General features: G+C 48.4%; 1 protein-coding gene across 11 annotated transcripts in view; it reads left to right on the top strand.

Moving 5' to 3' along the window:
• The window catches only part of LOC137604872 (titin-like), a 199,834-nt gene that overhangs the window by 89,124 nt on the left and 85,561 nt on the right, over positions 1 to 25,149 (top strand). For 9 of the 11 annotated variants that reach the window (XM_068329062.1, XM_068329063.1, XM_068329064.1 and 6 more), the window contains 39 exons: positions 913 to 984; positions 1,268 to 1,369; positions 1,452 to 1,547; positions 1,956 to 2,000; positions 2,359 to 3,933; positions 4,289 to 4,339; positions 4,416 to 4,811; positions 4,885 to 5,163; positions 5,350 to 5,619; positions 5,695 to 5,834; positions 5,908 to 6,034; positions 6,782 to 7,048; positions 7,152 to 7,418; positions 7,663 to 7,926; positions 9,074 to 9,213; positions 9,442 to 9,568; positions 9,733 to 9,999; positions 11,104 to 11,370; positions 11,556 to 11,822; positions 12,433 to 12,572; positions 12,762 to 12,888; positions 14,981 to 15,123; positions 16,927 to 17,050; positions 17,844 to 18,110; positions 18,185 to 18,282; positions 18,435 to 18,603; positions 18,671 to 18,940; positions 19,020 to 19,286; positions 19,815 to 20,093; positions 20,177 to 20,585; positions 21,350 to 21,474; positions 21,554 to 21,820; positions 21,905 to 22,174; positions 22,260 to 22,559; positions 23,029 to 23,331; positions 23,483 to 23,670; positions 24,360 to 24,474; positions 24,560 to 24,847; positions 24,957 to 25,108. In XM_068329062.1, the coding sequence (XP_068185163.1) occupies positions 913 to 984; positions 1,268 to 1,369; positions 1,452 to 1,547; positions 1,956 to 2,000; positions 2,359 to 3,933; positions 4,289 to 4,339; positions 4,416 to 4,811; positions 4,885 to 5,163; positions 5,350 to 5,619; positions 5,695 to 5,834; positions 5,908 to 6,034; positions 6,782 to 7,048; positions 7,152 to 7,418; positions 7,663 to 7,926; positions 9,074 to 9,213; positions 9,442 to 9,568; positions 9,733 to 9,999; positions 11,104 to 11,370; positions 11,556 to 11,822; positions 12,433 to 12,572; positions 12,762 to 12,888; positions 14,981 to 15,123; positions 16,927 to 17,050; positions 17,844 to 18,110; positions 18,185 to 18,282; positions 18,435 to 18,603; positions 18,671 to 18,940; positions 19,020 to 19,286; positions 19,815 to 20,093; positions 20,177 to 20,585; positions 21,350 to 21,474; positions 21,554 to 21,820; positions 21,905 to 22,174; positions 22,260 to 22,559; positions 23,029 to 23,331; positions 23,483 to 23,670; positions 24,360 to 24,474; positions 24,560 to 24,847; positions 24,957 to 25,108 (9,320 nt within the window). The remainder of the gene's footprint in view (positions 1 to 912; positions 985 to 1,267; positions 1,370 to 1,451; positions 1,548 to 1,955; positions 2,001 to 2,358; positions 3,934 to 4,288; positions 4,340 to 4,415; positions 4,812 to 4,884; positions 5,164 to 5,349; positions 5,620 to 5,694; positions 5,835 to 5,907; positions 6,035 to 6,781; positions 7,049 to 7,151; positions 7,419 to 7,662; positions 7,927 to 9,073; positions 9,214 to 9,441; positions 9,569 to 9,732; positions 10,000 to 11,103; positions 11,371 to 11,555; positions 11,823 to 12,432; positions 12,573 to 12,761; positions 12,889 to 14,980; positions 15,124 to 16,926; positions 17,051 to 17,843; positions 18,111 to 18,184; positions 18,283 to 18,434; positions 18,604 to 18,670; positions 18,941 to 19,019; positions 19,287 to 19,814; positions 20,094 to 20,176; positions 20,586 to 21,349; positions 21,475 to 21,553; positions 21,821 to 21,904; positions 22,175 to 22,259; positions 22,560 to 23,028; positions 23,332 to 23,482; positions 23,671 to 24,359; positions 24,475 to 24,559; positions 24,848 to 24,956; positions 25,109 to 25,149) is intronic. The other 2 variants (XM_068329068.1, XM_068329067.1) reach the window with 2 other exon arrangements.

The following is a 25,149-nucleotide window of genomic DNA, read 5'->3' as shown; positions in this document are numbered from 1 at the left end:
GGAGCCATACTTGACCCCAAAGAAAGACTGACAGCCCAACACAAAGAAAGTCAACCAAACAAGTCCAGAATGGTTCCAGAGGCTTTAGAGAAACGGAAGAAAAGCTTCACCCCAGAACATGAGAGTACGGAAGCAGTGATAAAGAAAGACGAAATCCTCCAAGAAGAAAAGCTAGAATTAAAAGAAAGGAGAAGCCCCGATGAGATGTACCAGTCCAAAGCCGATCCTGGCTGGCATGAGCCCACAGAACCATCAGTACCAGATAGAGTCCGGACTGAGGTCCACACAGCTGACATTCCACCGCACAAGGAAGAAAGACAGACAGCGGAAGAATGGCACGTTCCAACACAAGACACTGAATCTGTGAGCAGGAAGGAAGGAGACGCTCAGTCCATCTTAGAAATGAGGTTTTTGTCTTTGGAGCCAGGAAGGGGAGAACATGAGATGGTCAGAGGTATAGACAGAACATGTTCTGTGTCACAGAGCACGTGTTTGTGATCTGAGCACCACACATTTCTGTGCATTCCATCGTCTGAAGGAGTCCTTAGGTTCATATCATGTCAGGAGGACGTCATGTCATAGCACTCATCTGTTGGCGCACAAACGTGTTGATTGTGCACAATCTTCACATTATCATCTTAGATAGTCTCTGCTGGCTTCTGATCTCTAAACCACCACAGTTTTACTTCTCCGCGTTGAGTTTCACTCATCCTCTTTTGTCATTTGGTTTGTTGTGATTGTTGCACTTAATGTTTGTCCATCACAGTGTAGGAGAGGTGGGGTTTTGGTTTGGATATCTCTTCAATATTTAAATGCAAATTGGTGACTTGAGGTATTTTTTGTGATTTGCATGGTTCAGTCCTCACCTCTTCCTCCTCCTGCTCCTGACTATCTTATCTTTTTATTTCCAAGTTCCCATGAAGGAGAAAGAAACAGCACCTCAAGCCAAAGAGAAGGCAGTAAAGCTGGTCTCTCCACCAGAAGGTAGCCAGCACCTCTCTCTACATGCTTTGATTTTCTATGTGTTTGGTCAAAGGCGTTCATTCAGAACGTCATCTTTGTGCAAAGGTATCATGGAAAAATAGGATTCTTTGATGATGTTTTTGGTGAATGACATCATTTTAGGAAGGAGTCAAAGTGAGGCGCTATGAAAGAGATCGAGCTGGGTGGCTGTGACTCAGGGATAATAGCAGTTCCTTTAACAGTTGCAATGTGGTGTTTTGTGGGGAACTGCTTGTTACATCTGCTGTTTACTTTGTGCTTGAAGAGAGCAAACCACAAGTTCAAATACAAGAAGCTGTCAAAAGACCCGAAGTCAGTGACAGGAGCAAACTATTGGAGAAGAGGTTCTCACCACCAGAAGAAGCAGGTATCCAGACCCTAAAGCCTCATCAGGTGTGTGAAGGAGAGGTGTTTGGTTTGGCTTCATTTCCCTCTTTTCATTCTTGAAGCAACCAAACCACAACCTGTCAGGAAAGCAGAAGAACCGACCCAGACGGTTATCAAAGAACCAAAAGCAGTCGTAGAAACCATCTCTCCTGAGACAGGTAGAGCTGATTGGAGGACTGAGGAGGAGCTTTGTCTCTCATGTTTATCACATCTAATTCATGGAAATGGTTACTATCTAACCCCCTTTGTGTCTCACTGTTGTTGTACTGCCCCCTGTTGGTGATTGTTCTTAATCACACTCGAGCATGCCACGTTTGTCCTGGAACATGACTTGATTCAGTTCTTTATCTTTTCTTGTAATGCTTTTTCACACGTCATACTGGGCTATGTTGCTTTGCATCTCAGATACACTTTAGAGCTTGTCCTCCGTGTTCCGTTGGAGTAATCCTCACAGGCGTGTTTGATGTCAAGCGTTTCAGTTGAGGCTTCCGTCGGCTTCAATCAGCAGACTGATGTTTCTAATTAGTAACTGTGCTGGTGACTGACTCTCTGCACCTTTGTGTCAGATGAAACCAAGGGACCTGTCCAAGCCCCCGGAGGAGTCCAGAAAGGTAGGAGCCCTGATTCCACACTCACACACCCATAAGCTGCTTTAAGACCGGCCTCCTGATTCAGTCACGGTGATACCGACTGCAGACTTAAAGTTTAAATTCACTTTCACATATTAAGACAATAAAGTTGGGACCCTGAAGGGTTAAGTGCTAATTCTGTGTTTTATAGGGAACACATTGCATATGTGAACACCTGTGCTTCTGTGTTGTCTTCTCCACTGTGTCTTTTGTGTTTACTGTTACTATTAGTCTGTTTTGATCTACCTGTGTATCCAAAGAAGATATTTTTCTTGTTTGTTTTTTTCTAATTGTAAAGTATGTGTTCATTAAATGTTAAACCTTTACTGCCTCAAAAAAGCTCAAATTCAGCTGGAAGAAGACAAAATATTTGACATTCCCACCTTGAGGAAAACGACCAAAGTCATAAAGGAAGTCGAAAACGAACAGGAGATTATTAAACTGAAGAAGATTCCATCAGTTCAACCTAAAGAGGCTGAAGAGGAGGAGAAGCCTCTAAAGGTCACCAAGACAACAGTCTACAACGTGGAGGAGATGGTTCATACAGAAGAGGCTGTTGAGATGGAGATCATCACCAGGAGACCTGCAGAGGAGCGGAAACCCCAAGAGAAAGCAGATGTGGTTAAAAAGCCAGAAGTCATAAAGCCTGAAGAGCAGGACCAGAAAGATGTTCAGAAAGATGTGTGGACCCGCCAGAAGCCCAGTCCTAAAGACGAGAAACCAGAGAAGATTTCTGTGAAGACAACTCCAAGGGTGTCAAAGCCAGAGGAGCCGCTTATGCCTACTGCAGCCTTGAAGAAAGTGAAGAAGTTACCTTCAGATGAAGTGGAACCAGAGGCAGTTAAACTAAAATCGTTTGAAAAGCCTCTCAAAGCAGCTGAAGAACCAGAGGCAGATACGAAACAGAGGCCGGACAGAGACGCTGGGCCTTTCTTGAAGAAAGAGAGGACTCCCAAAGACATGGAAGCCAGAGAAGCTCGTAAGAAACCTGAAAAAGCTCCTCATGAGGTAAAGGAGACCCCAGCCAAGGTGCCAACACCAGTCGAAAAGAGGAAAACTCCAGTGAAAGAACCTGAGGAGGTCAAAGAACTCCCCAAGAAGATGAAAATCCCGGAACAGGAACAGGAATCTGAAAGCATTAAACTGAAACCTTTCTCCAGGCCTTCCAAAGACACGGTAGAGCCTGAGAAGAAAGCACCAGAAATGATCAGGAGCCCAGCAGAAAAACCAAAAGAACAAGAGACAGTGGCCAGGCCGAAGAAACCTGAGATCCCAGAGGCTTTGCCAAAGAAAGTTGAAGAGCCAGAAAAGGTAGAAGCCGTTCCAGCAAAGAAGACAGTTACTCCTATCCCAGTGTCCACTGAGAAACATGAAGTGGCTCCTGAGGAGACCAGGCCTCTCCAGCTGAAGAAAACTGTCATACCTAAGGCAAAAGAAGAGAAGGAAGAAGTGGCTCTGAAGCCAATGGAGCAACTCAGGAAGGTTGAGAAGAAACCATCTCCTAAAGTAGAGAAGCCTAAAGAAGATTTGGTGCCTGTTGAGAAGAAGCTGAGTGTTGATAAATTCAAGAAGATTCCTAAAACCGAGTCACCCAAAGAGTCTTTTGAAGCTGTGGCCCTCAAGAAAGTGCCAAAGAAGCCTTCACCAGTGGAGCCAGTAGAACCACCAAAGCCTGGGAAGGGACAGATTCCTCTTGTGAAGGAGGTTTCTCCTGGAGCGGTTCAGATGAAGAAGGTTGCCACCCAGCCAGAGGAGGAGGTGTTTGAGGAGGAGTTTGCAGCAGAGAAAGAGGTGGAGGAAGAGGAAGAGGAGGCCTGGGGCTGGGAGCTCGTCCCTAGTGAAAGTTATGGCTCTGAGGACTGGGAAGGTGGAGCAGAAGAAGGTGCTCTGGAGGTTCCAGGGGTGACCAGGAGAGGTGAGATGGTGGCAGCTCCAATAGGAGGGTGGCACCTGAGAAAACCCTTGCCGTCATGCCCCGCCTCATCACTGTCCATTCCTCCCATCACCCCAAACATAAACTAGTCCCAATCATCTGTTGGCACGTTTGACACCATCGTCCTGTTTCTTGTCACCTCTGTTGTGTCACGTGTTCTTTCTCTGGTTCCATTGGTCAATGTGTTCTTCATCTTTGTCCATTACTCCATCTCCTCATGGTGTACATTCCTCATTGTTTGTCCAGTCCAATTCCTGTACATTCCAGACAGTCTATGAAGACATTGACTTGTGGTTACAAAGCATGCAGCTGATGAGTGTCTATCTTTCCTGAGCAGAGGGACAGCCAGCAGAGGAAGGAGGCAGAGGACGAGGCAGAGGGCTGAAGCGTGAGTCTCAGGGAATCCACAGGAACGTCACCATTCGCTGAGAGACGAGTGTCACACTCTTTCATTTGTATTTCAGCCAAGCAGACGCCGTCACCTGGGGAAGGCCGAGGCCGTGGCCTCCGACCTGGAGGAAGAGGTACCCCACCACCAGAGGACCCCTTCGGAGGATTCAAGCTCAAAGCCGTCCCTCTGAAGTTCATCAAGAAGCTTCAGGACATTGTGTTGCAGGAAGCAGAGTCGATTGGCTCGTCTGCTGTGTTTGAATGTGAGGTGTCTCCTTCTACCACCATTGCTTCATGGATGAAAGATGGCAGTAATCTGCGTGAGAGCCCCAAGCACAAGTTCATGTCTGACGGCAAAGATCGAAAACTGCACATTATCGACGTCCAGCTGTCTGACACTGGTGAATATACTTGCGTGGCTAAAAATGCCGGCAAGGAGATATCCTGTACAGCCAAACTGATTGTTGAAGGTAAGGCGTGATCAATCACACAGACATATGATGTCCTCCAGAACGATATGTGACAACTACACCTGTCTTACAGAGCTTCCTGTTAAATGGCTGAAGGAGCTGGAGGAGGAAACATCGGCCCTGAAGGGTCAGCCGATGTACATGACTTGTGAGCTGAACAAAGAGAGAGACGTGATATGGAAGAAGGACGGGCAAATCTTGAAGAGAAAGGAAGGCAAGATCCAGATCAACATCATCGGTATGCAGCACGCAGTGACCATCCAGAACTCCACCGAGGAGGACTCTGGAGCCTACTCCTGTGAGGTTGCCAACCAGGAGGATGTGAAGACCTCCACCAACGTTAAAGTCATTGGTGAGTCTCTGATGAAAGCAAATTATACAGCATGTCAGTACAAGACCTTCAAGGATTTGAAAGTGTCCACATACATTCTGTAGATTTGACAGAAAATAGAACTCTGCCCTTCATATCTGTTTATGCAAAAGATGTTCTTCGATATACTAATGATGAACATTGTGTCTGAAATGCTTTAATGAACAGAAATCATAAAGGACTGGATTGTGAAACCACTGAGGGACCAGCATGTGAAACCGAAGGCTGCCGCTACGTTCAAATGTGAACTCTTCAAGGACACACCCAACTGGAAATGGCTCAAAGGAGAAACGGAGATCATTCCATCCGACAAGGTCGAGATCAAGAAAGATGGGAAAGATCTGACGCTCACCATCAAGAACTGTCAGCCTGATGACGTAGCAGAGTATGCCATGGAGGTGGAGGGACGCATCTATACCGCTAAGCTGACGCTAGGAGGTTGATACATCTCCCTACTTGACTGACCTTTGAATCAGTTCCTGTGCATGAATATTAACATCAGACCTTCCTCAGAGCGAGAGGCGGAGGTCCTGAAGCCCTTGGCCAGCGTTGAGGTGACTGAGAAGGAAGATGCCATGTTTGAGACAGAGATCTCTGAGGAGGATGTTCCTGGAGAGTGGAAGCTCAAAGGCGAGGTTTTGACCAGATCCCCAGTAAGTGTGCGCACACACATCTCATAGTCTTTCTACAGCCACACTTTGTCTGACATATAAACGTTTCCACCAGACATGTGACATTCAAATGGAAGCTGGGGTGCGTAAGCTCATGCTGAAGAATTGCCAACTGGATCAGGCCGGGGAGGTGTCCTACCAGGCTCTGAACGCCATCACCAGTGCGATGCTCAATGTCAAAGGTGAGGACCTTCTTCCATTCCAGTACTGGAGTCACGCAGTGGCAGCATTTCCAAGGATTAGCAGTTAGCTCTGTGGCATTTCTCCTTTCATTCCCAGTATGTCCAGACGGCACTGCGACCTGTCTGGTGCTGGGTCAGAGCTGACCATCAGTGGAACCATGTTGTGATGTCTGTGATGTATTTGTGCTGATTCTTTGTGCTGAAGTTATGTTACAGCTACATGTAGTGGTGAGAATTTATGTTCCTGATCACATCACTCGTCCAATAATCACGTCCCAACACAAAAGCATTACCAAAAGGAAGGGATTTCATTGGATTTCAGAGCACACCAGTATGTTTATGTTACCAACACGGAGCCAAAGACCTGAAGATGAAGAGAAGGAAGATGTTCCATCTTTCCAGGACAGTCTCCTTGGTTTTAGCGTGTCGACCTTCATCAGGCACAACTTCAAGAGAAACCAGGAAGGTCAAGGGCCAACAGTGTTGTTGAACTGGAGGGAGAATGTGTTTGGTTCTCTTTAGGATCAGATCGGAGGGAACTCAGTGAGTTGCCCTCTGGTTGTTCCATGTGAACGCGTGGGAGAACTGGGTCATTAGCACCAAACACTGATGCAACCCAGAGCTGCAGGGGCCTCGTCAGACATTGGCCCCCTGTCTTGTTGTCTTGTGTCGTTGTTGTGTTGTTGTTGCATTGTTGTCATGTGTACAGTTGTTGATATTATGTTCCTGTGCTGCTCTTTAAACCAGAAATTGAAATGGACTTCGTTGTACCGCTGAAAGACGTTTCTGTGCCTGAAAAGAAACAGGCTAAGTTTGAGTGCACCATCACGAAGGATGTCTCTAAGGTCATGTGGTACAGGGGGGGTGACATCATCACCCCAGACCAAAAGTATGACATCATTGATGATGGAAAGAAGCACATGCTGATTATAAACTGCTGTGAGTTTGATGATGAGGACAAATACACCATTGAGGTTTTGGGTAAAAGCTCGACGGCCAGACTCACAGTGGAGGGTAAGTGTTGTGGTCAGCTGGACAGAAGCAACACAAACACTGTTATCACCATATCAGTGACATGGCTGAATGACACATATATGCTTTATTAACACAATTCTAGGTATCAGGCTCAAATTTATCTCGCCAATAAAGGACCAAACTGTAAAGGAAGGCCAAACGGCTCGCTTTGAGCTGGAGCTCTCTCACGGGGACGTCCCCGTCACCTGGTACAAGAACGACGTCAAGATTCATCCGAGCAGAACCGTTCTCATCCACGCTGATGGAAAGAAACACGTGCTAGAAATGAAGGAAGTTACTCTAGATGACACGTGCCAGATTAAGGCGGAGGCCAAAGGCATTCCTTCAATGGCTAACCTGACAGTTATAGGTAAACCAGGCAGACCCAAACGTGCTCTTCTGCCCACCTCGTCCAGTGTTTTGTCTCCATGTTGCCACGCCTCCTGGTGTGGTTTTCCATGTGTGTCTGTGCAGGTCAATGAATTGACCGGTTCTTCTCATGTTTTAAATGTGTCTGTCATCTGTTTGAACCAACCTGTCCTTTGTTATCCCTGTACAATATCTATGTGTTGCATGTATGTGATGGATGGTCACCAAAACTTTCCTCATTCCAGAGGGAGATGCGTACTTCATAGTTAAGCTGCAGGACTACACTGCAGTGGAGAAAGATGAGGTGGTTCTGGATTGTGAACTCAACAAAGATGTTGATGTGATGTGGTATCACAATGAGGCTGAGGTGAAGCCCTCTAAGATGGTGACCATTAAGGCTGAGGGCAAGCGCAGGACCCTGGTCATCAAGAAGGTTGTGGACAAAGACAAAGGACAGTACTTATGTGACTGTGGGACAGACAAGACAACAGCTATGCTTCGCATAGAAGGTAATGTACTAGAATGCGTAGTTTGTTGTTTTGGATGGATCCCCTTCTTAATGCAGCTGTCTGGTACACCCCCCCCCCCCACTCAAGCTCTGTCTTCTAACTGCACCTCAGCCCATTTCTATTGTAGCGTCTGCTCAGGAAGCACCTCCATGCCTTCCAGATCATAGTACAAACACTTGCAGGGTTAGACGGTTCCAGAATAACGTGATGCCATGATGTCTGAGCTGACATCAGAGTAGCTACTCAGGCTCAGGCTCACATTCCTCCACTGTGGTGCTGTTTTCTTTGTGTTACACCAACACATCTTAATGGTTCCTGCAACACAACCATCATTCTCTCAACAAACTAACAGCTTTAGTTTTCCCCACTTTCTTTTCTAGAAATTTGGCACAAAGTCAAAAATTCTAAATAGAACCAAATGGCTCCCCAGAATTGACTTTTTTGTCTACAGCTTATTAACCGATTTCACCCTTGGCTAGCTAGCATACAATCCTAGCAACAACAAAAAAAGGTACCTGACCCTTGAGTAACCAGTAGAGAGGACAGTGTTGGTTATTCTGAAACAGTTGCATCTGACGTTAGCACATCTGCTGCCAGTGCTGGCGATACCATTAGCATGTACCACTCGCATGTCTGCGGCCAGCACTGGAGCTAAAGTTAGCTCTATGATAAGTTGATAAATGAGATGCTAACTTGATTATTTTGTGAGATAGTGCTTGCATAGCTGCATCGGACGACTTAAAGTATTGACAGATGGTGTCCCTGGAACTAGTGCTGGATTCCAGGTGCTTAATGGTAGCAACTCCATGCTGCAAGAGCCAATGGGGAGGGTGTTGGGTAGTGTCCAATGGAAACTGCTTGCAGTGCAACAAAGGGGGTTGCTAGACAGGACTTCAGAGGTGTTTGGTCATTTTGGTCAGGGCATATCATCAGCCCATCTCCTCCTTGTCTATTTCTGTGTGTGTGTGTGTGTGTGTGTGTGTGTGTGTGTGTGTGTGTGTGTGTGTGTGTGTGTGTGTGTGTGTGTGTGTGTGTGTGTGTGTGTGTGTGTGTGTGTGTGTGTGTTACTGTGTCTATGTACTCTTTTCACCTGTTGAAACTACTGAATGTCTTCAATGAGAATTTTGTCCCTTCTTTTTGCCGTCAGCTCGGCACATCAGGGTTATTCGGCCAATGTATGGCGCTGAGGTGTTTGATGGGGACACGGCTCGTTTTGAGGTTGAACTCAGTGAAGACGATGTCCACGGCCAGTGGAAGCTGAATGGAGAAGTCCTTAGTCCGTCCGCTGTATGTCCAGTTATATCTTTATCTTAGCTGTGGTTTCCATTCACTTTTATCCATCATTTCGCCTCAGACGTAGACACCGTTGTCTTGAAAGGTGCCCAACCAACCAGGTTCTAGGAATGTTTTATCTCTTGTAATCCGATGAATGAAAGTGAATTGAACACAGTTTTGTGATGATCATGCATTCTTGAGTGCTTGTTTGTCTGCTAAAAATTGTGGCACCATTTCCAGGACATTGAGATTGTGGAAGATGGCGCCAAACATACCCTGGTCTTGTACAACTGCAAAGTACCTCAAACAGGCGAGGTGGTATTTACTGCCGCCAACGCTAAGTGTTCTGCTAACCTGAAAGTGAAGGGTGAGCTTTTATATTCTACCCTCTTTGGCCAATTCTTTTCCAAACATCGTTTTTACTTCAGTTTAAGCGCAAGATTTACTTGAACAGCAGTGGCAGGAAGAATCAGACCCTGATAAAGACTGCGTCTGCACCTTGGCATTAACTGTACCTGTCTCAACCAACAGAGATCCCAGTCTCATTCATTACCCCGCTTGCTGATGTCCATGTGTATGAAAAGGATGAGGCCAGGTTTGAACTGGAAATTTCCAGAGAGCCCAAAAGCTACCGTTGGCTGAAGGGATCTCAGGAGTTGTCAAATGATGAGAAGTTTGAGTTCCTTGTGGAGGGAAAAAGGCACACGCTTATCGTAAAATCTGCCCTATATGAGGACGAAGGAAAATATATGTTTGAGGCTGAAGATAAGAGGACATCTGGAAAACTGATTATCAAAGGTAAATGGTGCTGTGGTGACCAGGGGTGTGCAGGGCAGAGCAGACGTAAATCTTCATGCGCTCTGCATTGGTTTGCTTTTGTTGACATCTTGTTGAAGATAGTTGGAACGATTCCACCCACATGGTTCAGACACTGATCCAGTCGATTCAGTTAATCAAGGATTGTTTTAATCCTACCGGAGTTCAAACATTTTCCCAGTCTGTTGTGGAGGCGGGTTCACCTTATCCTTTGTCAAAGCCTTTGGAATGGAACCAGACCTACATGTGGTCATCAGGGAACTCGACATGAGAACATTTTTTGGTCAGCTTTGAGAAAGTCGCTCCAAGGGTAATTTCCAGAAGAAGGATAGTTGGGTGTCCACTCATGTCAAAGAGTTACTGTGACAGTGTCTTTCTGTTTCTGATGCTTGACTGTCCATCACTGTCATGTAACACCAGACAGAATGACCTGCCAGGTTTAGGGTTTTACATAGTTGAGAGAATGAGACAGGAAAGGCAGTAAGAGTGTGGACATGTGGACCAGGGCCACCAGGACAATGTGTGGTCCCAGAGAAGTTAGATCGGCTTGAGGAGCTGCAAGACCTGGGCTTTAGTTAGTCTTAGCTGGGTTTAGCTTCAGCTGTCTTTAGTTAGCCTCAGCTGGGTTTTAGCCTCAGTTGGGCTTCAGTAAGCCTCAGCTGTTTTTAGTTAGCCTCAGTTGGGCTTTAGTTCGCCTCAGCTTGTTCTTCAATCTGAGACTAACTAAAGGCCTACTAAAGCCCAACTGAGGCAAAAGCCCAGCTGCGGCCTACTATAGCATCAACTGGGCTTTAGCCTCAGATGGCTTTAGCGTCAGCTCGCTTTAGTTAGCCTCTTCTGGCTTTAGCCTCAGCTGGGCTTTAGTTAGCCTCAGCACTAGAAGGTAGAACCACTGAATGTTCTCTGGCTTGTCGTGTTCTGTTTAACAAAGGCTTTGACAAATGTTCTTTCCTATCCTTTGGATATGTTGAGCACCACACAGGATTCATTCTCAGAATCATGTCAGGATTCCTGTCGATCTGTTTAATGTTGTGATGCCCGTATGCGTCAGTCCATGTATGTACGTCTGTCATTTCTCTTTGTCAGGTATTCGCCTTGAATTCATTAAGCCAATTAAAGACGTAACAGTGAAGGAACGTGAAACTGCCGAGTTCAGTGTTGAACTCTCTCATGAAGAGATTCCTGTGGTCTGGTACAAAAACGGGACTCGTCTGCATCCCAGCAAGGTGGTGCATATGTCAGAAGATGGTAAAGTCCACACGCTGGCAATCAAGGAGGTCACCACTGATGACACTTCCACCATTAAAGTCGAGGCTATGGGCAAGACCTCAGAGGCCATGCTCACGGTGCTTGGTTAGTATCAATGTGCAGAGGAATCAATGAATTTGTAGACAATCATGTGAGGGGCATGATTTTAGGAGGTCTTCAGCCCAGGCAGTATGCAGAAGAAGTGACCTCAGTACTGACGACTCATTTGCTGATGCTTGTATGTCACTGTTTTGACCAAGATGATTACTGGTTGTGTTGCGTTCTTGCAGAGGGCGACTTGTACTTCACAGTGAAACTCCAGAACTACACTGCCGTTGAGAAAGACGAGGTGATGTTGTCCTGTGAGCTAAGCAGGGCCGTCGGAGAAGTCAGATGGTTCAGCAATGGTACTGAACTCTTTCCTTCCAAGAACATTCTCCTCCAGTCAGATGGCAAGAAGCGCATGCTTGTCATTAAGAAGGCAGTGAAGAGCAATGTGGGGGAATACACCTGCGACTGTGGCACTGACAAAACCACGGCTCACCTGAACATCGAAGGTAATCTCTGTTGCAATCCAGTCCCTCCCTCAGACCCTTGTCTCAGGACTGCCAAGACACGCCCCGTACAGAGACCCACCACGTCTCTCTGGGCCACCGCTCATGTCCTCTCTGTCTACCGTCCATGTCTCGTGTGTTGTTGATCTGAACTCTGTGAAACACGTGAGGATAACTCAACCCGATACACCTGGGGTTGACTACAGGGGACTAGAGGTGACTATAGGGGACTAGATGTTACCATAGGGGACTACAGGGGACTACAAGAGACTAGAGATGACTATAGGTGATGGTGTAGAGGTTTATATAACTAGAGGTGATGGTGTAGCGGTTATATAACTAGAGGTAAAAGTAAATGTGTGTTATCAGGTTGAGTTATTATCAAGTGTTCCTGGTGTCCTCTGGTTTTGCACAAACTGTAAGTTGCTCCTAATGAGCAACAGCTTGTTGTCCAACTTGTCCCGTCTTCATGTCTTCTATGTGTCGTCTGATGATCTTCTCTCCAATGATGATGTCATCGTGACGATGTTCAGTGTTTATGCTGTTGTTCTCTTTCAGGTTATGTCAGCTTCTTCTTGTGTTGTCATCCTAACGTGTTTTCAAACCTCTGCAGAGCGTGAAATCAAGGTTGTTCGGCCACTGTACAGCGTCGAGGTCATAGAGACCGAGACAGCCAAGTTTGAGACTGAGATTTCAGAGGAGGACATTCACGCCACCTGGAAGCTGAAAGGAGAGACTGTCCACCCCTCCGCTGTAAGAAATGAACACGCTGACACCATTAATGACGTCTGTTTGGTTTGTGGGTCAAAATACATCCAGTTTTGTTTTGCTCAATTTAACTTTCAGTTTCATTTTTAACAGTTTTTCCATCATATTCTGTGACTATCTTAAGCTGAAGCTCTGTTTCTGACTGCCACATCCTTTGTCAATCCGTCTTCTTAGGATGTGGAGATCAAGGAGGAGGGAAAGCGACACATGATGATCCTTTTCAACTGCAAAAAGGACATGGCAGGAGGTGTTGACTTCTCAGCGGCCAACGCCAAGTCTTCAGCTCAGCTGCGGGTTAAAGGTGACAGAAAGAACCCTAGAAATGAAAGACAAATTCCTCTTTGATCTAGAAGACCGCTGGTTAAGAAGGTAGCTAGGCGATTCTGTGTGAAACATGAGGGACAGCATTTCCTTCAACCTGATTGGTTTCCTGATCAAACTATGGTTGAGGTCACGCAAACTGTTGACTTTTGACAAAGTGGAGGGTTAGGGTCTGGGTTAGGGTTAGGGGTTACAGTTTGCACCTATAATAGATGAAAGCAGCACAACTACACAACAGCAATCTCAACAAGTGATGCATTTTCATTTAGCCTGAAATGAATGAATCTCAGCTACTGACTGAAAACAATGTTCCATCATCAAGATTCAATCAATCTGCTGCTCTTGGTTTGCATTTCAGGACTCGTCTGTTTTGATTCTGATTGAATTTGATTGATAAGAATTATTGACACAAAGAACAACACACGGTGAAACAGTCCAGGTTCACACGGTGAAACAGTCCAGGTTCACGCAGTGAAACTTCCTTTAAAAAGTTAACATTCTGCAGCAGTGACATTGGGATTTCTGTTGGCCGACGGTTCAATCACATCCTGCCTCTTCTAGATAGCATTGCTATGATAACAGGGATGCTGACCACACCCCATTAAACACAGATGAACATCAGAACATCTGGGACTTAAACTGCACAGAAGCTGGATGTGAAAATGATAACTGAGTAGTTGAAGATCCCGTTCTTTAACAAACATGATTAATCTTGAACAATTATCCAGTTAGGGCGGCACGGTGGCGCAGTGGTTAGCGCTGCTGCCTCACAACACGGCAGACCAGGGTTCGAGTCCCGCTCTGTGCGGAGTTCGCATGCTCTCCCCGTGTCTGCGTGGGTTCTCTCCGGGTTCTCCGGCTTCCTCCCACCTCCAAAAGCATGCGCTTCAGGTTGATTGGCCGGTCCCAAATTGACCATAGGAGTGAGTGTGTGTATGAATGATTGTTTGTTTCTATGTGTGGCTCCGCGGTACACTGGCGTCGTGCCCGGAGTGTCCCCCGCCTCACGCCCTGAGACTGCCAGGATAGGCACTGGCTACCCCGCGACCTGCATTAGCGGATTAAGCGGGTTGGCAGATGAATGAATGAATGAATTATCCAGTTACTGTGGTCCTAAATGTTAGAATTATCTTTAAAATGTGTAGCTTACAACTACACTAGTTTAGACGGAGCCCCTTCTCCACGGTGTCCGACCTGAACCATTTAGAATGAAGCATCACTTGTTCGGATTGGTTCATTGATTAAACGTGTAGACGTCCAGATCTGGTTTTCTGTTTGAGCAGATATTCGAGAGGGAAATCACCGTTGGCCTGCAGATCATGATTCAGACACCTTGGCTGACTGGAGTGTCTGAAATCATGATCTGCTGAGTAAACGTCGTTTCAGGGGTTTAGTTCAGGCATGTGAAGCAGCCCGCTGTAAATAGTTGAAGCTACTTGTTAATCTGGGCGGACTTCCTGGACCTCGGTTGGACCGGCTAAATCCTTCGGACTGCAGGTGTGTGTCAGCAGTTAGGGTTAGGTTAGAGTTAGTGTTAGGGTAGGGATAGGGTAGGATTAGGGTAGGGTTAGCGTTAGAGTTGGGGCAGACACAACCCTCATGTCCACATTTTCTGCAGAAGCATGTTGGGTAATTCTGGCCTCCCGCTTCACATTCTCCTTTTCCGGGAAAATTGCCGGCTGGTGATTGACAGCAGCAGATTGGCTGCTCTGATGTGTTTGGCAGAGCTGGGCTCTCAGCCAATCACGGCCCTCGGTTATTTTAGTAGCCACATGCCTTATCTAGAGCAGGTTTGCGGTGATTGGCAGGGGGCGGACGCGACGGGGCTCCTCACTGGTTTGTGCCGGCCATATCCATCTGACAGCGGGTCATATGCTAATGAGCGTGGCCCCCCAGTTCCCGTCCCAGGGTGGCTGCCTTCAGTTGTCCTGAGGGCTCCAGCGGCCGGCCTTCAGCTCGACCACAACATGAGGACTAGCGTCTGAGGATTAGCCGTTCCTCTGGGATTGTTTGGATCTGTTGACCTCTTGAGGGAGGGGGGAGGCTAACCATGTCTTCTCCCCCATCCAAAGCTCGAGTAATCGGCCTGACCAGGCCTCTGAAGGATGTGACCGTGACCGCCGGGGAGACCGCTACCTTTGAGTGTGAGCTGTCCTATGAAGGCATCGCTGTTGACTGGTTCCTGAGGGGTACCAAGCTGGAACCAAGCGACAGAGTAAGTCCCGACAGCCTGGAGTGAGAACATTTCTGACCACACACACTTCCTGAAACCAGACCTGAGACTTCATGGAGTCTGGTCTGAGGGACGGGGGTCCTCCTTCCACTCGTACTCAGTCTAAGGATTTCTGCTGGTCTTCAGGCTGTCTTCATATAAGGCCTGCTGGGGGGGTTCAGGATTCCAACGCAGCATTCGATCCTGCTTTTGAGATAACAGCGTCAGGAGACTTTTCTGCCCTGCTAGCATTTCTGTGGGGTTATTTTTAACGGCTGCAGGAGGTTGACACTGGTGGCAGGTGGCAACAGGGTCTCATGGAGACGCCTGCGCTAAAATGCCAGGAGGACCCAAATATTTCTGCTCAGTGTGAAATCAAGGACGTAAAGGTGGGAATGAGGTCCAGAGGATTAGTTTGATGATCTGATAGAACCTGAGCTCCAGCAGGAAATCCTGCCTCTGTTCACACCGCGCCATTTGATTGACAGCAGCATTTATCAACCCAGGCCTTAAACGGTCGTTTGGACGCCGGTTTCTGCCTGAAACTCTTCGTGGGGGAGCTGAGAGTCCAAACGGGTCCTCAATGAGTTCTGGTTCCGGTTTGATGGCTGGTGGTGGAACCACACCAGATTGAGCATGTTCACACTGCAGCTCTGCTCATACCACTGAAGCAGAACTTATTATGGAGTTGAGCCAAAGAACATCAATCCAAACACAGTAAACAGAGTCAGGCAGTGTTAAACCATCACATCCTTAAAATGTTCTGATTGAAAGAACTTTATTGTCAAAACACAGAAGAGAAACATGAACTAAAAACTAGCATCAAACAGAAAAATAAAATCCTTCAGGAACTCCTGAACATCAGAACAATTCAACATTCAGCTTAAAATAAAAATATTTCAGTCTAGATACAAAGACAAAATTAATATATATATCTTCTGTCGCTGTTTAAAACTGATATCTCAACTTTACTGATCAACTCCATTTAATATGTTTCAGTCCTTCCAATAATCAATCAAATGAAAGTGAAACAAAACAAGTGTCTTGGAACACCTTCAGAGAAGCGTTAAGTCTGGAGGAGAACTGAATATATTCTTTAACAGTTCAGCTCCTTTTCTGTGTCTCTGTAACTCAGCCTGAAGGGGCCAAAGGTCAGGAGGGGAAGCAGCTGTCTGTAAGCATTAAGCTGTCACGCTTAGCTGACCGGGTCTAGCATGAAGCCTTAGCATGCAAACCTCAGGGAAAAACTCTCACAAATCAGGGCGTCTCTGAAGATCAAACTCAGAGGTCACTGATGACGACGGTCTGAAGTCTCAGCCATCACCAACAGGAGGACTTCAATGTACCTGCAGACAATCCTCAGGACTCCAATGAGACTGAAGTCAACAGTCTGCAAACAGACTCTCCACTGCTGGCTTTCAAAATAGCCTTGAAGTCATCACTCAGGACTGAAAAACCCAATGAGTCTACAGCTCAGATCCAGCTGGTGGTGGTTTGACCTGCAGACAGGATTCAGTTCTGATTCTGTAAGTCTGACTTAGTTGAGTATGAGCAGAGAAACCCCAACGGGATAGCTAGGGAGCTCGTTAACCCACACAACCCCCACAGGAGGTAAAATAGATATATTATCTCCTGTAAAATATCTGTTTTACAGGAGGTAAAATACCAAGCAAACAGTACACAGGGCATTTAAACCCAAAATATTGTGTGTTCAACCTGACAGACCGTACTCAGGGTCAGACCCGGGTCTCTGGATGTGAACCCTGACAGACCGTACTCAGGGCTGATACTGCGTCTGTCCTACAGGTGGTGCTGAAGGTGGAGGGTAAAGTTCATTCGCTCACCCTGAGGGATGTCCAGCTGAAGGAGGCGGGGCCAGTCAGACTCACTGCCAAGGACTTCCAGACGGAGGCCAGCCTGACAGTCAGAGGTATGCCGTCAGCTGATTGGACGATTGGTGTGGTGGTCGTCCCCTTAAAGCAGGGGTGTCAAAACAGCAACACGGCTGTCTTCAAAGGGCCAGATGTAACTAATAAATGTAACTCAGTGTAGTGTAACATAAACGTAACTACCCCTTAATGTTAAATAACTGAATTTATTTCTTATTCTAGTTAATGAATAAATAAAAATAACATCAAACACAAGTTAGGATATTACCTTTGTTCAAAGTTTTTTGTCAGAGTTAAAATGGGCTGAATTACTGCATTGTAGGAAGTGTACTTTTTGGTCAAAGCACACTTTTGACCTATTTATTTTTAGACACTCTGACCTTTAATGCTCTCGTGGGCCACATTAAATGATGTGGAGGGCCACATTTGGCCCCCGGGCCATGAGTTTGACACATGGTGCTTAGAGCCTGAGTCAGCAGAACTCCAATGCCCCCCTCTAAAGATGGGGACCTGGTTTCCACAACCAGCTGCACCAATCAGATCGTCTGGATCAGTTCCTGGTTCCTGGCTGGAGGGCAGGACTTCCTGAAATCATTTCCTTAGCTTCGCCGGTTTCTTCAGCATTGGTTCCAGACACATAGCGACACTGCTCCCCTCCCGCACACACACACACACACACACACACACACACACACACACACACACACACACACACACAGACTGGTTATGCTGGTACTGCTCTGGTTCTTTGACGGTTCTTTCTCACGTTGAAGGAGAGTAAACGTTCTCCTGATAGAGCGGGTTATGGAGCGATGTTCTTCTGATGTTCTCCAGAGCCACCGGTGGAGTTCACCAAACCACTGGAGGACCAGACCGTGGAGGAGGACGCCACCGCCACACTAGAATGTGAGGTTTCCAGAGAGAGCGCTGAGGTGCGCTGGTTCCGAGATGGACAGGATATCCGTAAGACCAAGAAGTACGAGATGGTGGCCGATGGCCACAAGAGGGCACTGCTGGTCCACGGCTGCGCTCAGGACGACTCCAGGACCTACACCTGTGACGCCAAGGACTTCAAGACCTCCTGCTTCCTCACTGTGGAACGTGAGTAGAGTGATGACATCATAGCAGTGATATCATCACAGGCACTGCCCACTGACCCGCCCCCTGTCTCACAGCCCCACGTGTGGACTTCCTGAAGCCGCTACACGACGTGGAGGTCAAGGAGAAGGAGTCAGCCCGGTTCGAGTGTGAGCTGTCCCGAGACAACATGAAGGTCAGCTTCTAGCCACCTGCTGCTAACCGCTAGCCGCTGCTGCTAGCTGCCAGCAGTCATTTCCTGCTAACCGTTCTAACCTAACCTCTAAGCGGCTGCTGTTAGCCGCTAGCTGCTGTCCCATGGGTGAACCTGTCTGGTCTCTCCTTCAGGTTCGCTGGTTTAAGGATGGAAGTGAAATCAGGAAGGGGAAGAAGTACGAGATCCTCGCTGAGGGGCATCGGCATGTCCTCGTCATCCACAAGTCCGTGTTCGATGATGAGGCTGAGTACGAATGTGACGCCACGACGGCCAAGTCCTCTGGTCTGCTGACGGTCATCGGTGAGGATGCGTTGGTCGTGGTCACGTGACCACCGGGCGCTGAGCTGACGCTGTTCTCTGCTTCCAGAGGAGGAGGCCAGGTTCACCAAGAACCTGTCCACTGTGGAGGCCACTGAGACAGACAGCGTGAAGCTGATCTGTGAGGTGTCCAAGCCCGGCGCTGAGGTCACCTGGTACCGCGGAGACGAGGAGCTGCCAGAGGGCGGCCGCTACGAGCACATCGTGGATGGGAGGAGGAGGATCCTCCTCATCCAGGACCTGAAGATGGCTGATGCTGGAGAGTACAGCTGCAGACTGAGTCCCCGTGTCCAGACATCTGGAAACCTGAAGATCAATGGTAGGAAACAGTCGCTGGTGGACGGTTGTGTGGGGCTGGAAGCCACGGTCCAATCAGAACTCTTCTCTTCCTGTTCCAGAACTGGCCGCTGAGTTCATCTCAAGGCCTCGCAGTCAGGAGGTGGTGGAGGGCGAGAAGGCCGAGTTCACCTGTTCGGTCTCCAAGGAAACCTTTGAGGTCAAGTGGCTGAAGGACAACCAGGAGCTGGAGGCAGGAGACAAGTACCAGCTGGTCAGCGACGGCAAGAAGCGGAGCCTGGTTATCAGGAGCTGCGAGCTGAGGGACGAGGGCGGATACGTGGTGATGATCGGACCAACCAGAGCCAGCGCTGACCTCACCGTACTCGGTACGCCCCGCCCACAAAACCTCATGTTGGACACAACCACGAGAAACCTAAACCAAAGGCACCTCAATGCGTTCACCTCACTTTGTCCACCTCACTGCGTTACGATTGGAGACGGGTCTGTATGGAAGCCCAGGAGGCCAAAAAAACCAGATGTCAAACTTATAAAAATGTCTTTAAATCTCCATTTGATCAGTTTTTACATGAGGAATGACATCCTGTTTGATTTCAGTTCATTTTAAATGATCATGTGTTCAAAAAGCACAAAAAGTTATTTTCTCATTTTATAACTCACTGAGTTCAGATCTTTTTCTCCACACTTTAATGTATAGCTTCACTTTTATAGTTTATATATTTACTGTTGTCAGAGTTTACTTCTACGATCACCTCTATCTCCAGACACATATGCTGTCATTGTTGAATTATTTTTAGCTGTGGATAAAATACCGTCATTCACTTTAAATAAAGTTGTGTTGGAGTACTTCACCCTGATAGAATGTCTCATCGCTGTCTGATGGCTGTTTCCTGCAGAGAAGCTGAGGATCATCACGCCGCTGAAGGACACGGAGGCAGGAGAAGGTCAGGAGGTGGTCCTTAACTGTGAGGTGAACACCGAAGGAGCCAAGGCCAAGTGGCTGAAGAACGACGAGACCGTGTTTGAGAGCAACAAGTTCCTGATGGTCCAGAGAGACAACGTCTTCTCTCTGAGGATCAAAGACGCCCAGAAGGGAGATGAGGCCAACTTCAGCGTCAATCTGACCAATCAGAGAGGAGAGCAGGCCAAGAGCTCCTGCCAGCTGTCAGTCAAAGGTCGGTGCTTGCACCCGTTAGAGTTTCTGGTCAGATGCTTCTCCAGCTCAGAACTGATTGTGCTGTGGTTACGTTTCATTCAGAGGAGAGTCTGAGGATAGTGGTTCCTCTGGAGGACATCGACACTCAGGAGAAGAAGACGGTCAGCTTCTCCTGTAAGGTCAACCGACCAAACGCCACGCTGACGTGGATGAAGGCTGGAGAGGAGATCGCCTTCAGCAAACGACTGGTCTACAGGGTGGACAAGGACAAGCACACGCTGACCATCAAGGACTGCACGCTGGCGGACGAGGGCGAGTACACCGCCGTGGCCGGAGACAGCAAGTCCATCGCCGAGCTGATCATCAGTGAGGCGCCCACCGACTTCTCAACTCACCTGAAGGACCAGACCATCACCGAGTTCGACAATGCAGAGTTCATCTGCAAGCTGACCAAAGAGAAAGCTGATGTGAAGTGGTACCGGAACGGACGCGAGATCAGAGAAGGACCCAGGTACGTCCCAATCCTTCATGGATTAAGGTGCAAGTCAGTAGGGGAGGTGTCAGCTCCTCCCCCTGGCTTAACCCCACGTCACACGTACTAAAATCACCTGTAAACCCAGTTCCTCCAACTGAGGAAAGGTGAGATCTGGAAGTGTGGACTCTAGAAAAGGTCTTGTGTGTTTGTTCACCCATCAGCGTGAGATCCGAATCGGACTGTGAGCAAACAGTCCTGAGGAAGCAAAGGTTCAAGAACGTGTGCAGTGGGAAACAGTGATGTCATCTTTGTACACCAATCACAGTTCAGGGAACCAACAGTGGTTCTCCTGTCCTGGGTGATGTCCAACCATCTCCACTGGGGTGTTTCCGTTGCTCTTGGTCTGCTAATCAGCAGAACGATGCTGACTCGACATGTTCATCAAACTCATTAGAAGGTCTCAGGTTAACGGTTGCCTTGCCTTGAATGTTCTCTCTAAATCTTGCGTGAAGAGCCACGTGTACCTCTGGTGTTGGTCTGCTGTGTTGTGACCTAGAACCAGACCATTTTTTATTTAGCCACTACATGCTACAAGCTAGCCATTCACATTCACCCCCAGTGGAGACATGATATCATAGTGATTTGACTTTGTTAATTGTGTGATCACTAGCATCTGAAGTACCAGTAGACTTCTGGAATCCTAGCTGGGGTCCCTGGAAAACAGCTGTGAATTATTGATATTTGAATGTAAGATAGCAAGTAAGGCATGCTAACATTTCCTTTTACGTTTGTGTTCACAGATACACCTTTGAGAGAGAAGGGAAGATGTGCACCCTGCGCATCAAAGAGTGCAGACCTTCTGACGAGTGTGAATATGCCTGTGGTGTGGACGACAAGCGATCCCGAGCCCGACTCTTTGTGGAGGGTGAGCCCAGACAGACCGTCTGTTTGGGGAGGGGACCCCGTGTTCCTGCTCTGACGCATCTTTGTGAACCTCTCTGCAGAGATCCCCGTGGAGATTGTCCGACCCCCACAGGACATGTTTGAGCCTCCGGGCTCAGACGTTGTTTTTGAGGTGGAGCTCAACAAGGACCTTGTGGAGGTGAAGTGGCTGAGGAACAACATGCCAGTGGTTCAGGGAGACAAACACCAGATGATGAGCGAGGGCAAAGTCCACAGGCTGCAGGTGTGTGAGATCAGACCTCGGGACCAGGGAGAGTACCGAATCATCGCCAAGGACAAAGACGCAAAGGCAAAGCTGGAGTTGGCAGGTGAGGCCCTCAGCAGTCCCGTCGCGTGACCGATGGAACCTGCTCAACACTTCTTGTTGGACTAAAGCTGTGTTTTGCCTCCAGCTGTCCCTCAGATCAAGACCACAGACCAGAGCTACGTCACCGATGCCAGGAAGCCCATCGTCATGGCAGTCCCCTACAGTGCCTATCCGCAGGCCAAGGCTGATTGGCTGTACGACAACCTCAGCCTGCCCAGAGACAACATCTACACGTCTGCTGATCGCACAGAGTACCGCCTGAAGGACCCGCTGAAGTCTGATGAGGGCCGTTACAAGGTGGTCATCAGGAACAAACACGGAGAGGGAGAAGCCTTCATCAACCTGGAGGTCATCGGTAAGTTCACCCAACCGATTGATGGTTCTAGGTGGAGATAGACGGCGACTGGATCAAGCGCCAACAATGTCACTGTTTCTCCTAGATGTCCCGGGACCTGTGAAGAACCTCCAGGTGGTTGACACCGCCGATGGCGAAGTCAGCCTTGCGTGGGAGGAACCTGAGAGCGATGGTGGCAGTAAGGTGATTGGCTATGTGGTGGAGAGACGTGACGTGAAGCGTAAGACGTGGACGCTGGCCACCGACAATGCTGAGAGTCCCGAGTACACCGTGTCTGGCCTCCAGAGAGACGCCATGTACCTGTTCAGAGTCTGTGCACGCAACCGCGTTGGCAGTGGACCCAATGTGGACACAGACAAACCTGTCCAGGCCAAGAACAAGTTTGGTGAGAATGAGTTTCAGTTGTTCAGAGAGTGAGTTTGGGTTCTGTTGTGGGTAAAGACTGGGTTCTTCTGTGGTAAAGACTGAGTAATTAATTTGCTAGTCACTAAATTGTTCTTGGAGATAAGTTTGGTTTTCTTACCCTGTCTCAATGTTAGCATTTTCAGTAGGTTTAGCCAACACTCTGCTTACAGCGCAATGCTGTTGGTTTATTTGCTTGTGGAGGGACACCTGGTTCAGAGCACTGGATCCGGTGCCATTGGGTTCTGAGTATCAGGCATAAAGATAAAAACACCCAATAACAGTTTGTAGGATGAAAGACAAAACAAAACCTTCAGAAAATGGGAGCCGAGTGTTGCCCCCTGCGATACGCTGACAGGAAACATTACCTCATCCTGTCCCGTTGGTCATTTTTTATGGAGGTGCACCATGACTGTTGGTGAGCACCAACTTGTTCCTGCTTGTGTTTCTAGATGTTCCTGATGCCCCCCTGAATGTGATCGTGGGAAATGTTTCCAAGTTCGGTTGCACCGTCTCCTGGGAGCCCCCCCAATCGGACGGGGGTTCTCCCATCACCTCTTACATCATAGAGTTGCGTGACAGGACATCTGTGAAGTGGTCACCTGTCCAGGTGACCAAAGCTGATGAACTCAGTGCTGTCATCAATGACGTCATTGAAAACAAAGAGTACATCTTCAGAGTCAAAGCGGAGAACAAGGCTGGTGTTGGCAAACCCAGCGCCGCCTCGCAGCCCGTGAAGATCATGGACCCGATTGGTGAGTTGAGCTGCTTTTGAGCCTGATGGACGACAGACTTTCACCAAAACCAAATGCGATACTATACTGTCAGTCAAACGTGGAGGCAGCGTTATCCATCATCTCCTGTCTCCTCCATCCACTTATAGAGCTGTGCTTCTGTCTCCTGTAGAGCCCCCAAGTCCCCCCCTGAACCTGGTCTGGCAGGACCAGGACAAGAGTTCTGTCCAGCTCACGTGGGAGACACCCCTGAAGAACGGAGGCAGTATGATCACCGGTTACATCATCGAACGGTGTGAGGACGGGACCGACAAGTGGCTGCGCTGCAACGCCCGCCTCTGCCCTGACCTGGTCTATAAGGTACCGCTGAAACACCCCCAACCGCTGAAACACCTTCTGACCGCTGGAACACCCCCTGACCGCTGAAACACCCTCTGACCGCTGGAACACCCCCTGACCGCTGAAACACCCCCTGAACTGAAACACCCCCCGACCGCTGAAACACCCCCCGACTGCAGCACCAGTGTGCTCTGAGTGTAATCCAAGAGTAGTACGTCAGGCTGCATGTTCTAAACCCCTTAGTTAGCATGCGGGCTACATGTGTTAAATCCCTTAGTTAGCATGTCAGGCTACATGTGTTAAACCCCTTAGTTAGCATGTCAGGCTACATGTTAGATCTATTAGTTAGCATGTCAGGCTACATGTTCTGTGTCCATTCGTTGTGACGTTCAAATGTTCCGTGTCGTTTCACCACATGTGTTAATGTCTCTCCTGCACTGGAGGGACATTAGCAGAGAAGAAATCATTTAAACCCTCATGGTCAGAGTGGACGTGCTAATTTGCTGATGCTACCGTTAGCACATCGGTCGTGTTTTCCGCTTCAGGTGGTTTGGTAGTGAACGTGTGGGGGGAGCCGGGCTTTAGGGTTCTGGTGACCGTCAGTCTGAACGCTCTGATGGATATAGGCGTGTGATTAGACCGTTACAGGCAGTCTGTCAGTATTAAACAAAAGTGCTTTTGTTAAGTGTTCATTAAACATCCCCCCTCAGGTGTCCGGTTTGAAGTTCGGAACCAAGTACAATTACCGGGTGCTGGCTGAGAACGCTGCTGGCGTCTCTGAGCCGTCCAATGTGGTCGGCCCTCTCCTGGCTGATGACCCCCACGGTAAGAGCTCTTCAGTCCCCCCCTGGGGTGGTTTGATATGAACTGCCTGACACTGACTGGACCCACATCCTTCTCTCAAATCCAGTTGGGCCGACGATGGACCTCAGTGCTTTCAAAGACGGCCTGGAAGTGATCGTCCCCCAGCCGCTCACCATCAGAGTCCCCATCAGCGGGTACCCAACCCCCGCTGCCCGGTGGACCTGTGGGGAGAAGGAGCTGAGTGCTGCCGATGATCGGGTCACCATGGTGACCAGGTCCACATTCACAGAACTGATTGTGACGCCGAGTGTCCGTCCAGACAAAGGCACCTACACCCTCCAGCTGGAGAACGACGTGACATCCGTCTCAGGAGAGATCGAAGTCAACGTCATAGGTGTGACCCCACACAGCTTCTGATCAGGAACACCACACCCCTCTTCTCAGGAACAAGTTCTTTAACCTGTGAATAGTGCTTCCTGTTAAAACTTTTCTGCTTCTTCTAGCGGCCCCCAGCGCTCCAAAAGATTTCAAGGTGTTGGAGGTGACACGGAAGCACGTCCACCTGAGCTGGGAGGCGCCCGAGCACGATGGAGGAAGTCCTCTGACCGGCTACCAGGTGGAGAAACGGGACGTGACCCGTAAGACCTGGGTGAAGGTACGTTAGCGGCTCCTCTCTGTCAGGTCAGGAATGTCCTG

The sequence above is a fragment of the Antennarius striatus genome, chromosome 12 (assembly GCF_040054535.1).
Source record: "Antennarius striatus isolate MH-2024 chromosome 12, ASM4005453v1, whole genome shotgun sequence".
NCBI classification, from domain to species: Eukaryota; Metazoa; Chordata; class Actinopteri; order Lophiiformes; family Antennariidae; genus Antennarius; species Antennarius striatus.
Note: the sequence above shows the minus strand (reverse complement) of the source record. Positions and strands in the feature narration are given on the sequence as shown.